Consider the following 20,024-nt stretch of genomic DNA (forward strand, 5'->3'; position numbering starts at 1 on the left):
AAAAGTTCTTATTTTTTTAGTTGTCAAATCCAATTTTAAATTATTATTCATTAATGAATAATTAATACTATTAATTATTATTATTATACAATAGATGCACTTGGCACCTTGACTTCTTTCAATGTAGGTTTGTTGGTAAAACAATACAAAGTGAAAATTATAATAATCGAATGTGTGTTAATATCATGAGGCGACTATACATGAATGGTTTCACAGTTCCAGGTGGTCCTCTCAGGGTAACCATAACTGCGATGTGGCCCACAGTGAAAACGAGTGTGACTCCCCTGCTATGTAAGTACAGAATTCGGTACTAATCCCTCACAATAAGATCCATCCATTATAATTATTTCTGCATGTAAAACTAATGATTTTCTATAAAATGTATTATTTTTTTAAAAAAACATTTTTGGGTGCCTGTAATGGATTAATTGGATTTACATTATTTCCTATGGGCAAAACTGCTTCGGTTTTCGTACGTTTCGGTTTTAGTCTAACTTTCTGGAGCGAATTAATGAAGAAATCCGAGGTTCCACTGAATCTAGACAGGTCGGATGCGTTATGATGTGCTTAGGAGGGGGGGCAAACAGGCAGCGCCTAATGTATTTGTGGCTGAAACACTGCATACTGTCTGAATCAAGCGCTTTATAAAAGTGTCAGTGCTTTATATTATATTTGCACATTTTAATTTATGACCATATGTGCGATGGGGCGAGGCACGCCGGCTTTGCACAAGGCTCATTTAAGTCACAACTACTCTTGTGTTGAGAAAAAGGCCACAGCTCACATGCAGAAGGTCTTTAAAGGAACGAGACTGACACAAGTAGTAAAGTGTTTGCCCCCCCCCCCGGAAGGCAACATACCGCTAAAGTCACTGCAATGTTTGTCTCACGATACAAAAATAGAGTTAACAACTTTGTGACGCATTTGACAGATGTGCCCCCCCCCCCACTAACAAATCACAACACATATCATGCACTGTCTCCCAGGGAAGCGAGATAAAACAATAGGTCCAACATGATCTGAGATTCTACCTGCAGTTGCTAAGCAACACCCACCTCCAGCCCCTCCATCTGTCCCATTGGTCAACAGGAAAAACGCACAAGGCACCCGATTGGCTGAGAGAAAGTTAATAAACTTTAGCCAAGGCCTGCCTGACTGGCTGTGTGCGCACATAAACACACAGAAGAGATTCTTGTGAATGAGAGCGCCGGCGCGTGCGCGGTGCAGGGCTGAGGTACTGTATGCATTGAGCCGCTGTGCTAAAAATAAAGATCACGCTGAATGCTGTGCTGCTGAAAGTTGCACGGCTGAATGGAAAGCGGCAAGTTCACGCAGCCGTTTGGGCCCCGCACTCGTCAGTGATCAAGGTGATGTTTGGTTCAAGTGTAGGAGTGGAAAAAAGATGTGACAGTCGTGACAAAATTGTTGAAATGGCCTGAAAATTTACAATTAAACCAACTTATACTTTGAATGGGGGTCTTAAACCCAACTTACGCGGGGGCTGCTGAAGGAAGAGTCTGGGCCGCATCACGGAGTCCACAAAAAAAAGTACAACTCATCCACTTTTCTCAAGTACCTCAGAACATGAATGGTTCTTCAGCTGTTGCAGCTGTACGAGAGTATGTTGGTAAACCTCACTCCCCGACACCTTAAGAGTCGCGCTGGACATCGAGTTAACCGTGCGGGCGGTTCGATTATCGCGCCCTCGCTATATCATGGTTTTAAAAGAAATTTATTAATTAATAAATGATCGCTGTTTCGTATTAGACTATGGTCTATTATTAGTCAAAACATATTAAAATACAAGGGATATGTAGTATTAGGGTCACTAGGTGGCAGTAATGACACAAAACACTAAGACATTACCTTACATTACATTACCTTAACACTGCATGAAGTCAGCCATGGCATGTCCGACATGATAGGACAAAAGAAGTTCTCCCATTTTGTGTGGAAGTGGTACGTTTTTTGGATTCTTAAAGGGATAGTTTGGATTTTTTGACATGAAGTTGTATGACATCCCCGTCAGCATTGTAGTCCAATAGACTTACCCCCCACTTGGTCTCCTAAGTCCAGTTCTGGTCAGATTTCTGTGATGAAGAACGTAGTTCCGCTTAATTGCTGGGGACAATTAAGTAAAGAGTTGCTTCTAAAAACAATATGAACATAAGATTAAAACATTTGCATCACAAAAATGCCTTCTCATGTAAGTCTCTGTTATTGGACTGCAATGCAGATGGGGATGTCATACAACTTCATGTCAAAAAATCTGAACTATCCCTTTAAGTTTAGAAGAAATAAATTTGAGGCTCACTGGTTAGCTCACTGGCTAGCGGCCGTCTCGAGTCCCTGCAGCATAAGAGTTGAGTAAGGAGTTGTTGTAAACAAAGAATAATAGGAGTGTAAAGGCGACTATAGTTGTATTATTTTATGTCTACAGGGCTCTAATAATGTTCAAAACTGTATATAAAAAGGCAAACAGGTTTCCAATGCTCCAACTACGAAAATATTCCATTTATTAACATTGAATCCTATATCGCAGAAATTCATTTATCACGGTTGGGTCTGGAACCAATTAACCGCTATAAACGAGGGTTGACTGCACAATGTTTCACAAAGCTAAGATGCAGTTTTTTCTTAAAATTTATACAACTTTTTAGCCTATCTAAAAAAATATCAAAGTGGCCCTTGCCTCCTTTTGTTTTTCAAGCTTAGAGTAAACACCGTTTCTGTTTATTATTCTCCATAGTAGTAGTTGCCCAATCTGTTTACTTACCTACAGTATTACACGTCGTGCTGTCATTTTTCTGTCCGCACTGTGATTGTAGGTAGTGTTCTGTCTCGTGGCAAAGAAGATAGACAAGACGGTTGCTTTCCCCAATGGGAAAACATGTAGATTTTAACAGTAAGTTTAATTTTAGACAGACAACGCTGTACAAGGCAAACGTACAAATATCTACAAGACAATAAACAAGAAACTCTGCGGATTACCGTGACCCCAGATGACTGAGAATATCCACAGACAATATCTACAAGGGTTTTTTGTTGACATGTTTTAAACTGATGCGAGTAAGTGCATTCTTAAGACGAGTGAGCAAGTTTGAGTGTTTTCCCAGTGGTGACTATTTTGGAAAAAAGACCCCAAGAAGAACCTGTGACTATGTTACTGCCAAGTGGCTTTAAAAGCTCTAAGCCAAATATTGTGTCATAGCACTATAGCAGGAGTGTCTGGCAGGCTGTTACCCAGTGAAAGATTAATTATTAATTAGCTTGCATGCTGCACACTTGGACGCGTAACAGCTCTTGCCATGTATTGTACATTTAAGTGTTACCTGTGCCGTGCAAGTTAGTGGAAAAATACACTCTTGGAGTGAACAAGGGTTAGAAAGGGGCTGGTCCTCTTGCTGTCAAAAATAACCTTCCCATGTATGTGCACAATGTTTATTTTTAAAATCAAGTAAAAAAAAAAAAAAAAAAAAAATGCATGCAGGCTGATTCACAAAGCCTACAAAATGCTACTCTAAAATGTAGTCGCGTTCAAGAAGTTGACGCAAGTTGACGTTTTACATGCGCTTGGCCACTCTCTTCAACTGCTGGGATGTTTTGTAAAAAAGCGACTTGGGTTTGGAAGGTTGAAGGAGGTTCAGATTTCCTTCGGAAATGCTCCTCACGACTCGCCGAGGTTTGTTCTCTTCTGAACCTGATGGAGCGACAAGTGGGTGTCAATCAAGAGTGAGCGCTGAATGTAAACACTTTCAAGTTCATGACAGACCATTTGCTAAGTTTCACACAACGTCACACCAAATGGACACACTCAGTCACCAAAACACAAAATAGCAGGGGTGTCCGAATGTTTTCCAGGGAGGGGCAGGTAGTGAAACATGACAGGATGCAACTTTGCTACTTTCATATTTCGTAAAGTTGTGCTAAGAAGCTACAGTATATACTGTATATTTCAAGAAAAAACTGCATTGCAGCTTTAGTATATAGGTGACAAGGCCTCAACCTTACTCTTTTTTTGTTGTGCCATTTTTAAAATGATTTTTCATACATTTGAACTTTCTTTTTAAATAATCTTCAAATATTTTAATTTTGTAATAGTCTGATTTTATTCCCATAATATTTTGACTTTATTCCCCAGAGTATTATAACTTTTTCCCCAACCTAATTTTCCCAAAAATGTTACTTTTGGTTTCTCAAAATATTCCAACTATTTTTTCTTTAATATTTCAACATTATGCCACTAAAATGTCATTTTCCCTAATTTTTATCATGACATTCTTGTAAAACATTTAAAACTTTTTCTTGTTATGTTACTACTTATTACGACTATTATTGCAGATTTTTCCATTTTTGCTTTTTGTTGTTTTTTTTAAGTTTAGTTTTCTTGTGAAATTATATTTTTAGAATGTGCCATGTGCCAAAAAAATGCATAAACAAAAGAAGAAAAAAAACTGTCGTGGGCTGCAAATGGCTCCCGGGCCACACTTCGGACACCCCTGTTCTATATTAAATGTTCAGGGTATGTAGCTTGAAAGAGACAAATGTAAGACCTTAATTCACAAGCTAATGTGACCACATGACAAATACTGAAGCTTCATTTCCCCCAAACATTTGTTCCAAGTAAAAATATATTGTGCCACCTGACAACAGAAGTAATTTACAGTAAGGCTACCTTTCATATACAAGCGGACTCTACCCTGTCCTTTTATTAAACAAAACAACTGAATTTGATATATATCTTAGTTTCACAACATTTCTGTAGCTACACGGTCGCGTGTTTACAATTTTACACCTCCTTTCTTAAATGACACGTCTTTATGTGGACTACAGTGGATCCCTGCACATTTGTGATTCAGCATACATGGCATGACATTCTTTTCTCTGAAAATAAGACACTTTTTGAGCAGAAAACACATCTCATTCACTATAAGTCAGTGATAATTTATAAATAGGTGATAATATAGTTAAAATGTACAGCACAGAGTTAAAAAAAGCCAACAATTTTTACATGTTTATGTGATCTGTGGACAGCCTGTATGTTAGTGAAGGCTTGTGTCTTTCTTTGACGATGCTTACCAGAAAAATGATGCACTCTGACTGGTCTGGGGGCCATGGAGGAGCTTTTCTTTATGCGCTTTGGTGCAGACGGATACTCATCTCTCTCACTAACAGTGAAAAAGAAAGGGAAAAGTCATTTAGAAAAAGGACATTTTTTGTGTTTATTTATTTTAAAAAAAGAACGAAGACTATCATTGCTGGCTTTAGCGTATCGTTGCAACAGAAGGAAATGGTTTAAGCCAGGGGGTGTCCAAAGTACGGCCGGCCTGGGGGCCACTTACAGCAGGCATTTTTTGTAGGCCCACGGCACACTCTAAAAATACCAAATTTGATAGGTTAAAACATTAAAAAAAAGATAAATTAAAAAAATATATACTATAAAGATAAATTAAAATAAAAGAAACTAAAACCAACATTCATTTATATTATTCATATCAACGTTTCACTCAACTTCCCACAATGCAATTCTTCTTAAAGGGCCAGGCTCGGTCTGTAACAGCGTTGTAAAAAAAAAAAAAAAAAAAAAAGACACTACAAATTTCCGTGAAACTGTGAATCCAAAAAAGGTGAACCAGAATAGAGCGAGGAAACGCTGTACTTTCAATTTTTTTTATTGTTTTGTTACAATGTGACATTTTTCCTCTTAATATTTTGTAAAATTACAGCTGTTTTTAATTTTCCCCCCAACTATTTCAACTTTTTTTTCTTAGTGTTTTTTCTTATAATTTCCATAATATTAACTTTTTTGTTTCTCATGATATTGCGACTTTAAATAAATAACATCTTTCTTTCATATTTCAACTTTATGCTAAAAAAATTGGGTTATTTTTCCTCCTAATATTACGAGCTTATTCTGTTTCTGTTAATGTTTTGACCTCATCCTCCGAAAGATTTTCATTTCTACTCCTGCCACCCCATTTTTGAACTACCATAGTTCTTCTTATCTTTATTCCCATAACTTTTTGACTTTATTCACATAATATTTTAACTTTTTCCAGCAATTACAACTTTTTCTTGTTTTGTTTTTACTCATAATATTACGATGTTAAAATGTTTTAAATTTTTTTTAATATTTCAATTTCATGCTAGTAAAGACACTTTATTTTACGACTTTACTTTTGTAAAAATACTGCTGATTTTTTTTTTTTTTTGCTGTTTTTGTTTTGTTTTTTTAGTTTTCTTGTTAAATTAGATTTTTAAAATGTGCTACTGGGCCACGAATCGTCCCCGGGCCACACTTTGCAAAAAAAAACAAACAAACAAAAAAAAACAAACAAAAAAGAAAAAGAATAACAATTACCGGTTGAGTTTACGCTTTCCTTGCGCAGCAGACGTCATGTCCATGTAGGTTGGGTTGGCCCGTCTCGCTTGTAAAGACGCGGGGATCTGATTTCTGCATACAGAGGTTCCCATGAAACTCAATGTATTCATCAGCAAAGCAGCAGCCCGCCATAGCCCACTGTTCTATTTCACAACAGAATATCTAATGTGGAGCTGCTCCCTCTCTGTCGATTGAATGTTCTGCCCACCTCCCTTAACACACTGAGAGGTGTTTCTCGTGCTTAAGATGCAGTCAAGGGAGTCATCTGGACTGGCTGGAGGTTCCAGGCAGCTTTTTCTTAAAGCCTTTCTGTCGGAAGTGCCGCTTGGGATGAGATATTGTATGCATAATCCTTCCGATTGACGGGTTACTTTGGGCGTAATCTCTTCAAAATTCTGTTACAAAACACTTTTTTTTGCCATGCTAAAAATGGACCACCAAATATTTTAGTGTTTCTTCGATAGCTGGCAAAAAACAGATGTAACCATCATCTTAATGCATTCTGAAAAAAAACATGATGCAAGAATGGTAAGATTTTTGGCTAAATGTGTATTTTGATGTAAGAAATGATTGACTTCAGCCTGTCCATTCCTACCCTTTGACCTGAAGTTCTCCTTAAAGGGATAGTTCGGATTTTTTGACATGAAGTTGTATGACATCCCCATCAGCAGTGTAGTACATCAACAATGACTTGGTCACTTGGTCACTTGGTCCCGTGAGCCCTGTTGTGGTTGGATTTAGTTGATGAGGAACGTAGTTCCGGTTAGTTGCTGGGGCCACTTAAGTAAATCACCCTTGATGCACTACACTGCTGATGGGGATGTGATACAACTTCATGTAAAAAAATTCCCACTATCCCATTAACATTGGATCTGTGTACCTTTTACTGAGATAAAAAAAATCACTTAAAGATGTCCTATCCTGCTCATTTCTGCAGCTTTTAAAGGAAAACTACACTTTTTAAATTAAATTTCGCCCATCATCCACAATCCTTATGTGAGACATAAACACTCTCTCTTGAAGAGAGAAAAACAGCTAGCACGAGGCAGCTAACAATGCATGAAATGGAAACCACCTGTTATGCCTATAAAGCCCTCCAAAAAAACCTTCCAAAAACACCACCAATGTTCTATTTACATAACGTGACCTGCATATTAACCAAGCTACAGCAGCATTGTTCTTGTAGGAGCTAACACCAAAGAACTACTTTTCTGATGAAGTGATACAGCGTCTCACTCACAGGGCCTCACTCACTGCTAGTTCGAGGTAGCTAACAATACTGGTAATGGGATTCACCTTGTCCACCTATAAAGCTCTCTATTAAAACGCCTCCAAAAACGATTTATCGTTTTATATACATTGTGCGACCATGTAGTAACAGGTACATTCATGATAACAATTTAAGCATTTCCGGCGCTTCCTTCCTGGGCGCATTGATTTCACAGAGCCCATAGTAACGAATGCTACTTCCATCAACACCCAACATCGAGAGAGCGTTTGCTATCACTAATCATGGCAGTCTTTGTGAGAGCCAACGATGACTACTACATTGTACTTTTACTCCTACCAGGCAGAGAGTAATGTTGCTGGGTTTTAGGCAGATCCATCCATCTATCTATCTATCTATCCATCTATCTATCTATTATTTGTTATCGGAGCTATTTTTTAATTTGATCGAATTTATCGGTGTAAGGTCATAATTCCTTCATATCGTCCCGATAATTATTGTGCAACCCAAAATTGAATGAATAATGGTGAATCCGTGCTTTGTTCACGATACTGCTGTCTGAAGTGGTGAGGAGAGATAGGTCTTTAACTCCCCAGAAAACCAAAAAAATCTTTCCATTGCTGCCTTACTTTGGTGTGGATACACAATTCTGCTTACATACGATGTAGAACAAGAGTACAAACATTTTAAACATACACAAAAAGTTTGAAAAATTGACAATGTAGGATCATGCCCCTTTAAGAACCAAGCACTTACCGTTTTGTAGGAACCTGGTTGGCCTCATCAGCTTTGGCAGGATTGATGACTTGACAGCGAGCTGAAAGATTCACAGACTTCAATGCCTGAGGGGGGGCATTATTGGTAAGTATGATGGTGGAATTGGCTGCATCTTCTGCAACTTCAAAGGTCATGTTTGGATCCAAGCCGCTGGAGAAAGTAGACGGAACGGCCTGAACAGCTCTTTGAGCAGGTTCTGGTGTGCACGGGAGAGGAACGATGCCCTCCTCAAAGCCTTGGGAATTTTGGCAGAGAGTCCTGGGGCTTTGTGGTGGGAACAACGCCGAGAGATTTCGGGGAGGTCTTGCTTCTTGTTGCTTCCTACCTGGATGACTTTGTCTTTCTGAAAAAAACAATACAAACAGCAAGAATGAGAGGAAATCAAGCAACAACATATTACAAAACATGCCCATTTAATTCACATTTAGTCTTTTGGACCAACCCATCCGTCCACCCACCCAGAAAACCCCAGAATGCATGGGGAAAACATTCAAACACACACAGAGATGTCCCAACATAGAAACCGGATCTCCAGAATGTGAGGCTGGCCTGCAGACCACTAGGACACGGTGCAGCCATTGGACTGCCCCACATTTTTCAAAAGATTAAAAGGCAGAGGGGTGTCCAAACCTTTCCCACTGAGGGCCGCATACGTGGAGGCCACTTTGATGATATTCTTCACATATGTGCTCATAAAACCAATCAAATTTAGGTCCAAACATACTAAGCAAAAACAGTATGCTTCCGGTCTATGATGTCATCAGCAGTTGACTAAAAAATGTTAACACGAAACACGTTTTTATAGTTTAACAATTATACAGTACAATTGTAAATGCATATAAATGAGGAATGAAAGAGATAAATGAACATTTAAGGTTACTTTTACCTTCATTGAAGACATGCTGTTCTCAATGACATCAAAGATGATGTGGCAGAGAGATCAACCACCACCACCTTCCTGTTTTGCCATGAGTTATTTCTGGAATTCAATAGTGTTTTTCACCTTCTTTGTCAAAATGCTGACACTTGCTTGTTTTCTTTGGCTCCACTTTGGGTTACTCAGGTGAGAAACACTCTTGAATTCAAGAAATACAGCAACTCAAAACAGGAAGGTGGTGTCTGTTAATCTCGCTGCCACATTGTGTCTTTGACACCAGTCACGTCAAGAATCAGGTCTACGATGAAGTAAAAGCAACCTAAAATATGAATCTATCCTTTCGTTCATCATTTATATGTATTTATAAGCATTTATTATTTTCTGCATGTAAAACTACAAAAATGTGTTCTATGTAAACATTTTTGGCTTTCTGGAACAGATGAATTGGATTTAAATGATTTCTTACGGGAAAATGTGATTTGGTCAACGTTTCATTTGGAGTCGAGCCCTGTAGATCAAATTAATGACGCCAAAGTTAGCGAACCAAAGTTCCGCTGCATACAACAATAGATCAATACCGGTACTTATCTTTTTTTTTTATTATTACAAAAAACAAAAAAGCAGACATGGGTTTTTCTTTTTTCTTTTTTTTTTTTAAAGTTATATAGTCAAAAATTTAAATGAATAAAATATATTCCTAATATTCCACTACATTTTTTTCTGTTATTTATTTATCAGACAGTTATATATACACACTATTTTCCAGGCTATAAGTCTCCCTTTTTTCATGGTTTGGCTGGTCCTGCGACTTATACTGTGGAGCAACTTATATATGTTTTTCACACTGACAGCCGTGAGAGGGTGCTCTAGGCTAGTGTGCCAGTCAGTATCTGCGACTTCCTATCACTCCTGCACCACTGAAAGTGTATAATGTAAATATCAACTTATAAAGACAACTGAGAAATACGGAACACAAATGCCCCCAAAAAGAAAAATCCTATTCTGCAAATACAGGCTGCAAGTAAACTAGTTACTGTATGTTATGTTGTTTAGGCTGTAAATAACTGTTAATATGTTACGTTAACATGCCACCTATTCATGTTACGGTAACAGATGCCTGTTTAGCCTGTTCTCCATTTTTATTGTTATTACGATAACTTGCCTTTTAAGATGAAATGTCTGCTCTTGGTCTCTGATTTTATAAAATAAATTTCCCCCCCAAAATGCGACTAACAGTATAGTACAGTGCGACTTATAGTCCGGAAAATACAGCAATAGTACACCATGAATCACTTTTTCTGGTTTAAGAAAAAAACAACAGAATTTTATGAAATTATATATATTATAATTATTATGAATTATCATGTTTAAGGTGACTAGTTCAGTTCAAGGCAATTATAACTCTAATTGTTTTTGTTTTAAAGTTGTTTATTTTGCAATTTGAATTATTATTTCCAAATGGAGGACAATACATTGTTTTTTAAAACATATTACATCTTTTTTTCTTTTCACTGTTTTTTCAGTTTTCCTTGATGTTTTTTGGGCCGGACTTTGGGCACCAGTGGATCAAAGTATTCACTATTTCAGGGGTCACCAACTCGCATCAATGCATAATTAAATTTTTACCTACATATTAAGTAGTAATAATTCCTCAATTGCATGGGCACCTCATGTATCCCATGCGGGCGCAACATTAGCCACCCCCACACTATTCAGTGCCATATATGATAGACAAATGATGCAATGATTTAAACAGCATCTGTACCTGGAATATGATAAAGACCATTGCACTCATGGCATTTCCTGCAGCGGTGTAACAGGGGATGGAGATGCTTATGAGGAAAACAAGCATCACATCATAGAAGCAGTGACTGTGCAGAACACAATTGATTTTACCGTCACTTTGACATTTTTGAAGTAATATTAGCAAAAACAGATTCAGACGTCTGCACTCAGAGTGGAGGAGATAGTAATAAATAGTACTATCCTGTGGCAGCGGAGTTGTTTCTAGCAATAAATGGAAGCAGAATTCCTTCAATCACATATTTTTGGCTTGTAGGGGATTAATACATGCATGAGTTGCTATTTCTGGTGGAGGCAGCACTGAATTAGGGTCGCTTGGTTGCTGCTGCCTGTTTTTTATAGTGCGCCTTTTCTGGTTGGTGGAGCCGGGGAGTTTACGTCTGCTGACGTTTTTTCCTGCCCTGCTGTGGATCTGCATTTTCATGAATGAAGCTCAAGAGGGATTGGGAGGGTTTGAGGCTAGACAGGAAAAAAAAAAAAAATGCGGGTAAAAGGAAAAGGCAGAATGGAGGGCTGAGCTAGACAATGGGACATCTGAAGCAAAGGGGAAAAGTAAAAATATGAAGGTAAGATATATAGGAATGTGTACCCTTAGGGATACAAATGACCAAAAAATAAATAAAACAATAAAGTAGAGGGAAAAAATAAATACAAAAAACCCCCACAAGGACATCGTGTAGGCATGATTATTCTTTTATAACCACCTTCAGTGGCGATTTTTGCATTAGCTTCTATTAATAACCAGACAAGCAAAGTGTTCATTCCCCCTTCAGAACACTTCCCTCTCTAAATCTGATCCTGTTTGATTGGCTGAGCAAACTGCAGGGTGGAGCTATTTCTCGTACACTATTATGGTGCAGTGCCTATCATAAGAGCTGAGGAAGTGGTGAGGGACGGACAAAGCCGCATCTGGTTGAGATCAGAGCAGTTAGTCCAACGCTAAATAAAAGCCTCCCTATGCTGAATTCACCATTTCACAGACAATATTATACGCTTATCCTTGCCATCTGTGTGTGACAGTGGAATTACAATAGATCACAGGTGTCAAACTCAAGGCCGGGGGGGCGCGGATTGGCCCGTCATGTCATTTAATGTGGCCCGCAAAAGCCTGGAAGTAATGTACATCAAAAAGACATTTACATTTTATATTATCGTAAAAAATATTTCCTTATTTTTTGTTGTCAAATACGATTTAAAATTATGTATTATAAATATATTTACTTTTTATTGTAAATATAGTTATATTATTTATTTAAATTTTATGGTAACAAACACTTTTTATATATTTATTAACTTATTTAAATATATTTATACTGTACTAGTAACAATAAATAACATATTTAACATAAAAATATATATTAAGAATGTTTTAATAATTTTATTTTTTTAACTTTTTAAATGTTGTTTATTATTTTTAATATTATTTATTACTATTTTTTTTACTTATTCAAAAAATATGTGTATTATATTAAATACTTTTTTTTAATCAAAAAGACTCATGCTAACTTTGTTCTTGTTTTTTATGTGTCCAATCAAATGTACAAATATTACTTTTTTATTAATGAATAATTAATATATTATTATTATTATTATTATTACATTATTATTATTATTATTTGAATTATACATTAGATGTATACTCAAATTTGCACTTGCACTTCTTTCAATTTAACCTTTTTGGTAAAACAATACAAAGTGAAAATGACAATAATAAAATTTGTCATAATATTATGAGGTAACTAATTAATTAATAATTAATATTGTTCCACAGTTACAGATGGCCCTCTAGGGTAACCATAACGGCAATGTGGCCCACGGTGAAAACGAGTTTGATGCCCCAGTGATAGATGGTTGGCTAGAAAAATTTAAGTGAAATTCCAGTCAGTACATGAAATATTGAAAAAGATGCAAGGAGTTATGATTTCATTAGAGAGATGATACAGCGGCTGCATGTTCCCAATAAGGGAAACTGGAGTGATTAACAACAGTTATATAAAGGCTGCATATATTACACTGATTATATTACATGGAAATTCACTGGCATGTTGCTTTGAAGGCCCCGAATTGCTTACATGCATGCTGGGAAAATCAACTACCGTACTTCATTTATTGATGCTGTTATTGCCAAATGCAGACATTCTGACGGCAAAATACTATGGTGGAGACCTGCTAATTTTTTTCCCCACAGAAACAACATCACATTTACCCTAAGTTGGCAATAATTTCTAAATATGTCATAGTACAGGCCAAGTTTTTGTCTTTACAGTATGCTTCACTATGCATTTGTGAAGTGCTGAGATTTTGCGCTTAGTTTGGCGGTCCTTGAACGCACCATAGTTGTGTGAAACGTTTGTTTGGCTAAGGAAGCACTAGCTTCGACAGTCAATCTGACCTCAAAACCTGCAGTGAGGTGAACAAAAGTTATGTGTATGATAAGTCGTTACTGGAATTCCAACAGGCAAGTGTGGATTATAATAATAATAATGGATGAGATTTTCTAAAGCGCTTTTTAAAAGGTACCCAGAGCGCTTCTTATTCATTCACTCCTCAGTCACACACGGGTGTTGGTTATCTACACCTGTAGTCACAGGTGCCCTGGGTTAGTCTGATGGAAACGTGGCCGCCAATCGCGCCTACGCCCTCTCCAACCACCACCAAACATTTGTTCACATTCATACACCAGTGTAGGCAGCACTGGAGGCAAGGTGAGTCAAGTGTCTTGTGCACTTCTTCCCATAATGCATCATTCCCAGCAGAGCAGTTCATTGGCTAATGGCTGCCATGGATTTACGATGGGTTGACAAGCTTGTCGTGAGTTCCCTTATAGCTTGTGATTGGCCAAAGAAAGAGCTACCGTTTCCTCACTGACTCGCAAGCGGCACAGTAATGAAACAATTAGTAGTAGTTCTGAAGTATAGGAGATGTCACAAGATTAGAACAGTCATAGATTAGCGGCTTATATGCGGAAATGATGGTAATAGGTCTGTTTTCATGGATGACTAAGGAAATTAAACAATATTCACATTTGAGAGGCTGAAATCAATGGATATTTACATTTAAAAAAGCAAAATGAAAGACCAAAATAGCTGTTGATTAAACGGTTAATCATCGATTACTTGTTGCAGCTCTAAGTACAGTCACTTTTATTGCAAATGTTGATACGAAATTGGAGGAGAACATCAGCGTCAAGCGAGCGGGGGATTGGGGTCAAAAGTAGCCATTTTTAAGGTTGTATAAATTTTTGCAGTTTGTGTAACACAACTCGGCGAAAAGCAAGTATGTACTTATTGTGCGGTGAAAGCTGAACAATGTCAATGAAAGCACAACACAGAGTAGTACCAGCTCAGAGGAATGAACTACACAGCAAAAGGCTCTGCTCATGTTTTGCCGGCCAACTTTTAAACCAGGTATTTTTCGCTCATAATGTGCAAAGAAACGCAAAAGAAGCTGTGACAACCCCCGTGGGGTTCCCAAATGTTGTTCCCATTCAATAAACTTGGTCATCTGGCAGAATTTTCTGTAAAAGTTCATTTCCGATGAAGTCGCACGGACCATGTGCAGTAAATATCATTACAGCCGCTTTGAAATTTAATATTTCATGACAGTCTTTGAGCTGCAGTTCTCCACAGGCTCTTTAAGAACAGCTTTCCTCTATAAAATCAGTCGTGTTCGTATTATATGACTCAACTTCGGGAAAGGACGCTACGTCAGTAGCACAGCTATAAATCGAATTATTCTGTGACTTGAGTCATAGATGGCTCAACAAAGCGACACAGAAAAGAGAAATTTAGATTTAAAAAAAAAAGAGAAAAAAGGAAAAGACATTTACCTTTTGGGGATGGGGCACTTTTGATCAAGGATACTCTCTTTGTCTGCCCCTCTGCACCTGTAATAAAAAGGTCACATCTGAAAATCACATGTTAAAATGTTTCTGTAATTAAAAGACTTGCTGAAGGACTGGTGCTATTTCTTCTCTGGGTACGTGCCAAAGGCAAATAGCTGGTTGTGCCAACAAGGCTTAACCAATGGGTTGGGTCAGTAACACCATTTTGGGCAGCATATTGAGCTTTCATCTCACCAAGACAAGGTATACACATCTTATGCCAAGGCAGCAGCAGGTGTGCTATCTGCAGTGTCCTAACCTTCACCATTTTTTATTAATGTGAACCAGAACTATTTTATATGTATATCCAATAAGATGAATACAAGGGAAGCCGCAGGAGAGTTGCGTCATAGTTGAGTCTTTCGTTAAAAGTACAGTCACGTTAAGTTCATCTTTTTTGTTTCCAACTTGGCGCATGCATATATATATATATATATATATATATATATATATATATTTTTTTTTTAATATGTGTTCACTTAAAAGTTTGAACAAGGTCTTACCTCCAGCTGCAATTTTGTGGTATTTTTCCTCATAATGTTATGGCGTTATCCTTGTAAAATGACGATTTTTGCTCATTAGATTACAACTTTTTTCTCTTAATATTTTGATTTTATTCTTGTAAAATCACTGCTGATTTTTCCACTTTTATGCTAATAAAATTACGTTATTTTTCCTCATAATATTATGTTATTCTCATAAAAGTCTGACTTTTTGTCGTTCAATTACAACTTTTTTTCCTCTTAATATTTTGATTTTATTCTTGTAAAATTACTGCTGATTTTTACATTTTTGCTGCTGCTGTTTTTTTTTTTTTTCTTGTTGAATTATATATTTTGAATGTGCTGCGGGCCAAAATAAACAGCCGTGGGCAGCAAATGGACCCCGGCCTGCACTAATTAACTAACAATTGAAAATAAATTGTCACCATCAATAAAGTGTCAAGTCAACTTACTACACGGGCTACTCTGGTGATAGAGCAGTTGCGAGAATGACAGGACAGGTGCCAGTTCGCTGCAAAACTCAACGCTCCCTTGGTCCTTGGTCTCCTGCGTTGTTTCTCCACCAGATGAAGCTTTTACGTCCTGGCCCACTCCTTCCTGGTCCGCCCAGACCACACCTCTTTCTCTTAGCACAACCTGCTCCAGCTCGTGGTTCTTCAACTCATCGTGGGCTGTGACCAGCCCAGCATCACGCGCTGCAGCGTAGAGACGCCCGTACGCCGGCAACAACACGTTCACCATTCTGAAATTCAACAGCGAATCTTGCAATGAGATTTTATGGGTTAATCTTGTTGTATGTAATCACAAGTGACACCAACATACTTCTGCATGCGCTTGTTTTCTTGATCCTGAAGCGCAGTCAGTCTGATCATCTGCTTGATGTGTTGACCGAGGTCGTTCGCCTGAAGCTCCAGTCTGTGACAACGCAAGTCCTTTTCCAATACCTTCATAAAGTATAAAATCGATTTCAATGGAAGAAAAATTGTGTAAAAGCTGGGATGATGACACTTGAGAGAAAAGGTTTGTTTTTGTCTATGTTTCATTTGAAATTCAGTATGCTGGGCAAGGAGGAAGAGGGCGGGGAGGGTTTTTTTGGAGACTCTGACGCAAGAAAACTACGAATCAACAGCAGCGAGGAACATTTGACCATTGAGTGCGTCATAGTTCTGGGTCAGTTCTTGGAAGAAAGGATAAAGAAAAAAAAACAAAACACGGACATGGTTTTAGGTAACCGGCTGGCTGTGTGAGGGACGAGTAAAGGGTATTGATTTATTCTCTTCAGTGATCCACGAGTGAGCTGGAGAAATAAAATGAGCACGGTTCTAATTACTGGGAGAACAGATGGGAAGAAAACAAAGACAGTCACGACACTAGTAGAGACACAGCCTACCTTCTCAAATAAACAAACAAAAAAACACAAGCAAGTTCTGAACGACACGTCCCACATTGATACCGTTCCTTCTTTATTTCACCATACTCCACATCCTATTAAGCTAAAGCCAGTTTGTTCACTGTAATTTGTGAGATCACGACAAATTAAAAGTTGTTCTCAGTCGGCGAAGCGGGGTTACCTCGGAAACCACTCGAGTCCCCGTGGATGTGATAGTAAGGTTGTACTAACCTCGGATCCCTGATCATTTGACTTCAACAATTTCATCTCGTTCTCCACACGATGAAGCCAGCCATCGTTTTCCTGAAAGCGTATTTCTTTTTCCTTCAGACGTTTCCAAATGTGCTGCTGCTGAGTGCGGAGCATTGCAATCTTCCGCTCGTGTTTACAAGTAGCCTGTTGGTAAAAGAACACACACACACACACACAAAAAACACACACAATAAGAACAAAAAGACAACAGACGTGCATTATTTGACTTATTATTAGAGGTGCAACAAATAGCGTAAATATCCTCTGATTCCAGCCTCTGAAATGTGAATTTTTAAAAATTCCTTCGTCATCCATGAAAGCAGACCTATGATCGAAGATATTCACACACATGAGCTTTGACCTTGGAAAACAGTGGACATTTTTGCCTCTTTTCTGATATGTTGCAGACCAAACCACTTGCTTCACATTGATTTGGTTCCTTCAAAGACAGTCATGCTCAATATTTTTCCAGCAAGGGCCACATACTAAAAAAAATGAAAGGATATAAGGGCCAATAGGATATTTTCGAAGAAAAAACTGCACCTCAGTGTTATGACATTGGTGAAAAAGCGTATTACTATCATCAACTACCCTCTTTTTGTCCCCATTTTTGATGTTTAAAAAAAAAAAAATTATTTAAAAATCTTCATACATTTTTTACTCATAATATTTTGACTTGCTATAATATTTGGAAAAATTACAACTTCAGTCATTGCTTTGTTTTTCTTAATGACCTAAAAAAGAACTTTATGCTACTAAAATGGAAGTATTTTCCTCATAATATTACAGTGTTATTCTTGTAAAATGATTACTTTTTCCCTCATTAGGTTACAACTTTTTTCTCTTAATATTTTGACTTTATTCTTGTAAAATTACTGTTGATTTTTCCATTTTTACTGTTGTTATTTTATTTTATTTTTTTTTTTTAAGTTTTCTCATTAAACTATATTTTTAGAATGTGCTGAGGACCAATGTAAAATCAGGCACCTACTGCAAAGAGCAACCGGGCCGCATTTGGGACACCCCTAGCAGAGGTGCCCAAACTTTTTCCAGTGAGGGCCACATAATGAAAAATTAAAGGATGCAAGGGCCACTTTGATATTTTGTAAAGTAACACATGTGGATATATTGTTCTTGTAATATTATAACGTTCTCCGCCAACTTAATCTTCTAAAAATTACAACTTTATTCTTTGTATTTTCTTTAATATTTCAACTCTATGCTACTAAAATGTTATTTTCCCCCCATAATATTATCAGTTTATTCTCGTAAAACTTGTTAGAATACAAGTTTTTTTCTCTTAATATTTTTACATTATCTTTCTGCTGTTGCTTTTTTGAAATATAATTTTCCAAATATTTCAACTTTCTTTTTGTAAATTTTCATCTTATAATACAGCCATTTCTTCCATTTTTAATGTTTTGTTTATTTAAATTTCCAATTATTTTAATTTAGTCTTGTAATTATGACTTTATTCCCATAATATTTTGACTTTTTTCTCGTAACATTATAACTTCCAATTTTACAAAAAATTACAACGTTATTCTTTGGTTTGTTTCTCATATTAGGCCTTTAAAAAACAACAACATTTTCTTTAATATTTCAGCTTCATTAATTATTTTAATGAATAATTATATTAATTAATTATATTTTTAGAATGTGTCATGGGCCAATAAAAAACAGCCGAGGTCTGCAAATGGCCCCTGGGCCGCTCTTTGGACAGCCCTGGCTAAAGAGGATACTGGGGTGGCGTAGCAAGTTGCTCACAGAAAATCTGTGGAGAAAAGTGAACGCTGGAATTGCAGAGCGACAGCCTCAAAACCTTCATTAGGAGAGCATCTGTAAAGGGGTTTCAATCGAATTCAAAAGGATTGTTTCAATCAATCAAATACAAATTCATTTATAACCTCTAATTTAATGTTTTTTTATGATATGTTTTTGTCTCTCTGTTAAAATAAACCCACCATAAAAACGAAAAACTATTCATGTCTTCGTAAGGGACGCGACATGAACAGTCCATCATTTTGTGGGACAAAGCCTGGAGTTGGTTGATACTGAAAGCCAGCAACTGGGGGAGCAGGACCCAGGTCCTGTTGTGGTGTAAATTACAGGCCCAGACAACTATAGAGAAGAGTGAAGTAAAAATGATGATTCAGCAGCTGTTTTCCTGCAGGGAAGATCTGGAAAGCAGCGTAAGCATCCGCTACCTTGTCAGTCTTTTCCTTTGCAGAAATATATTGGACCTGCAGGTTGTCCTCCTCGCTGTAGCGCTGGCGCAGCTCATTCTCCTTCAGTTGTCTCTCCAGATCCAGCTGTTCCCTCCTGATTTGGGCACGGTTGGAGAAAATTTGCTGCAGGGATTCAGACACCCTAAAGAGAGAGGGAAAAAAAACACAGGCTTTGACTTTCAAAGGTCCGAGTTAGCAAATTTGACGGACAAGGGGAAGATTAAGACTCAAGCATTTAAATGAAAATAAAAATGGAAGTGTAACCTTCTACAAAGGCCAATATTTTTGGTATTAAAACAAAAAAAGTTCTATATGATGTACCCAATGCAGGAGAGAGGAAAGAGATATGCAAGTCAAAAAATACTGGAGAGCTGTCGCTGAAATGTGACTGCACTCTTCAGTGAAACTCTGGTGACGTAGGAGATGTTGTGGCCTTGCTAGACTGCTGAATTTTTAATAGTGTGAGAAGCGTGCATGCTCTATTCAGAGCCTCTCACTGTGCGAGTTGTGAATTCTGATGCCAGTGAATGAAATGTGTGGGAGTGAGACTCATTCAGCTTTTCTGTGTCCCCCGCCCCCAGCCCAAATATCCTGACAGATGCCATTGTGGGTCTTAAGAATGACGAGATGGGCTTTTGTGCATCTGATTATATACAAATCATTGTCTGTGCTTTTACTTAAACATGCTTCACAGTTGTCCC

The 20,024-nt window shown here is 37.5% G+C and overlaps 1 protein-coding gene across 1 annotated transcript in view; it reads right to left on the reverse strand.

The window, feature by feature from the left end:
• Nucleotides 1-2,965: 2,965 nt before the first annotated feature.
• Nucleotides 2,966-20,024, reverse strand: part of kif18a (kinesin family member 18A) — a 29,904-nt gene continuing 12,845 nt past the window's right edge. Inside the window, exons 10-18 of the mRNA XM_054770814.1 lie at nucleotides 19,303-19,465; nucleotides 17,075-17,239; nucleotides 16,276-16,397; nucleotides 15,906-16,195; nucleotides 14,897-14,953; nucleotides 8,367-8,730; nucleotides 6,362-6,454; nucleotides 5,080-5,168; nucleotides 2,966-3,700 (exon numbers count right to left, since the gene is read on the reverse strand). Of these exons, the coding sequence (XP_054626789.1) occupies nucleotides 3,564-3,700; nucleotides 5,080-5,168; nucleotides 6,362-6,454; nucleotides 8,367-8,730; nucleotides 14,897-14,953; nucleotides 15,906-16,195; nucleotides 16,276-16,397; nucleotides 17,075-17,239; nucleotides 19,303-19,465 (1,480 nt within the window). The 3' untranslated portion in view covers nucleotides 2,966-3,563. The remainder of the gene's footprint in view (nucleotides 3,701-5,079; nucleotides 5,169-6,361; nucleotides 6,455-8,366; nucleotides 8,731-14,896; nucleotides 14,954-15,905; nucleotides 16,196-16,275; nucleotides 16,398-17,074; nucleotides 17,240-19,302; nucleotides 19,466-20,024) is intronic.

The sequence above is a fragment of the Dunckerocampus dactyliophorus genome, chromosome 3 (assembly GCF_027744805.1).
Source record: "Dunckerocampus dactyliophorus isolate RoL2022-P2 chromosome 3, RoL_Ddac_1.1, whole genome shotgun sequence".
Classification (NCBI taxonomy): Eukaryota; Metazoa; Chordata; class Actinopteri; order Syngnathiformes; family Syngnathidae; genus Dunckerocampus; species Dunckerocampus dactyliophorus.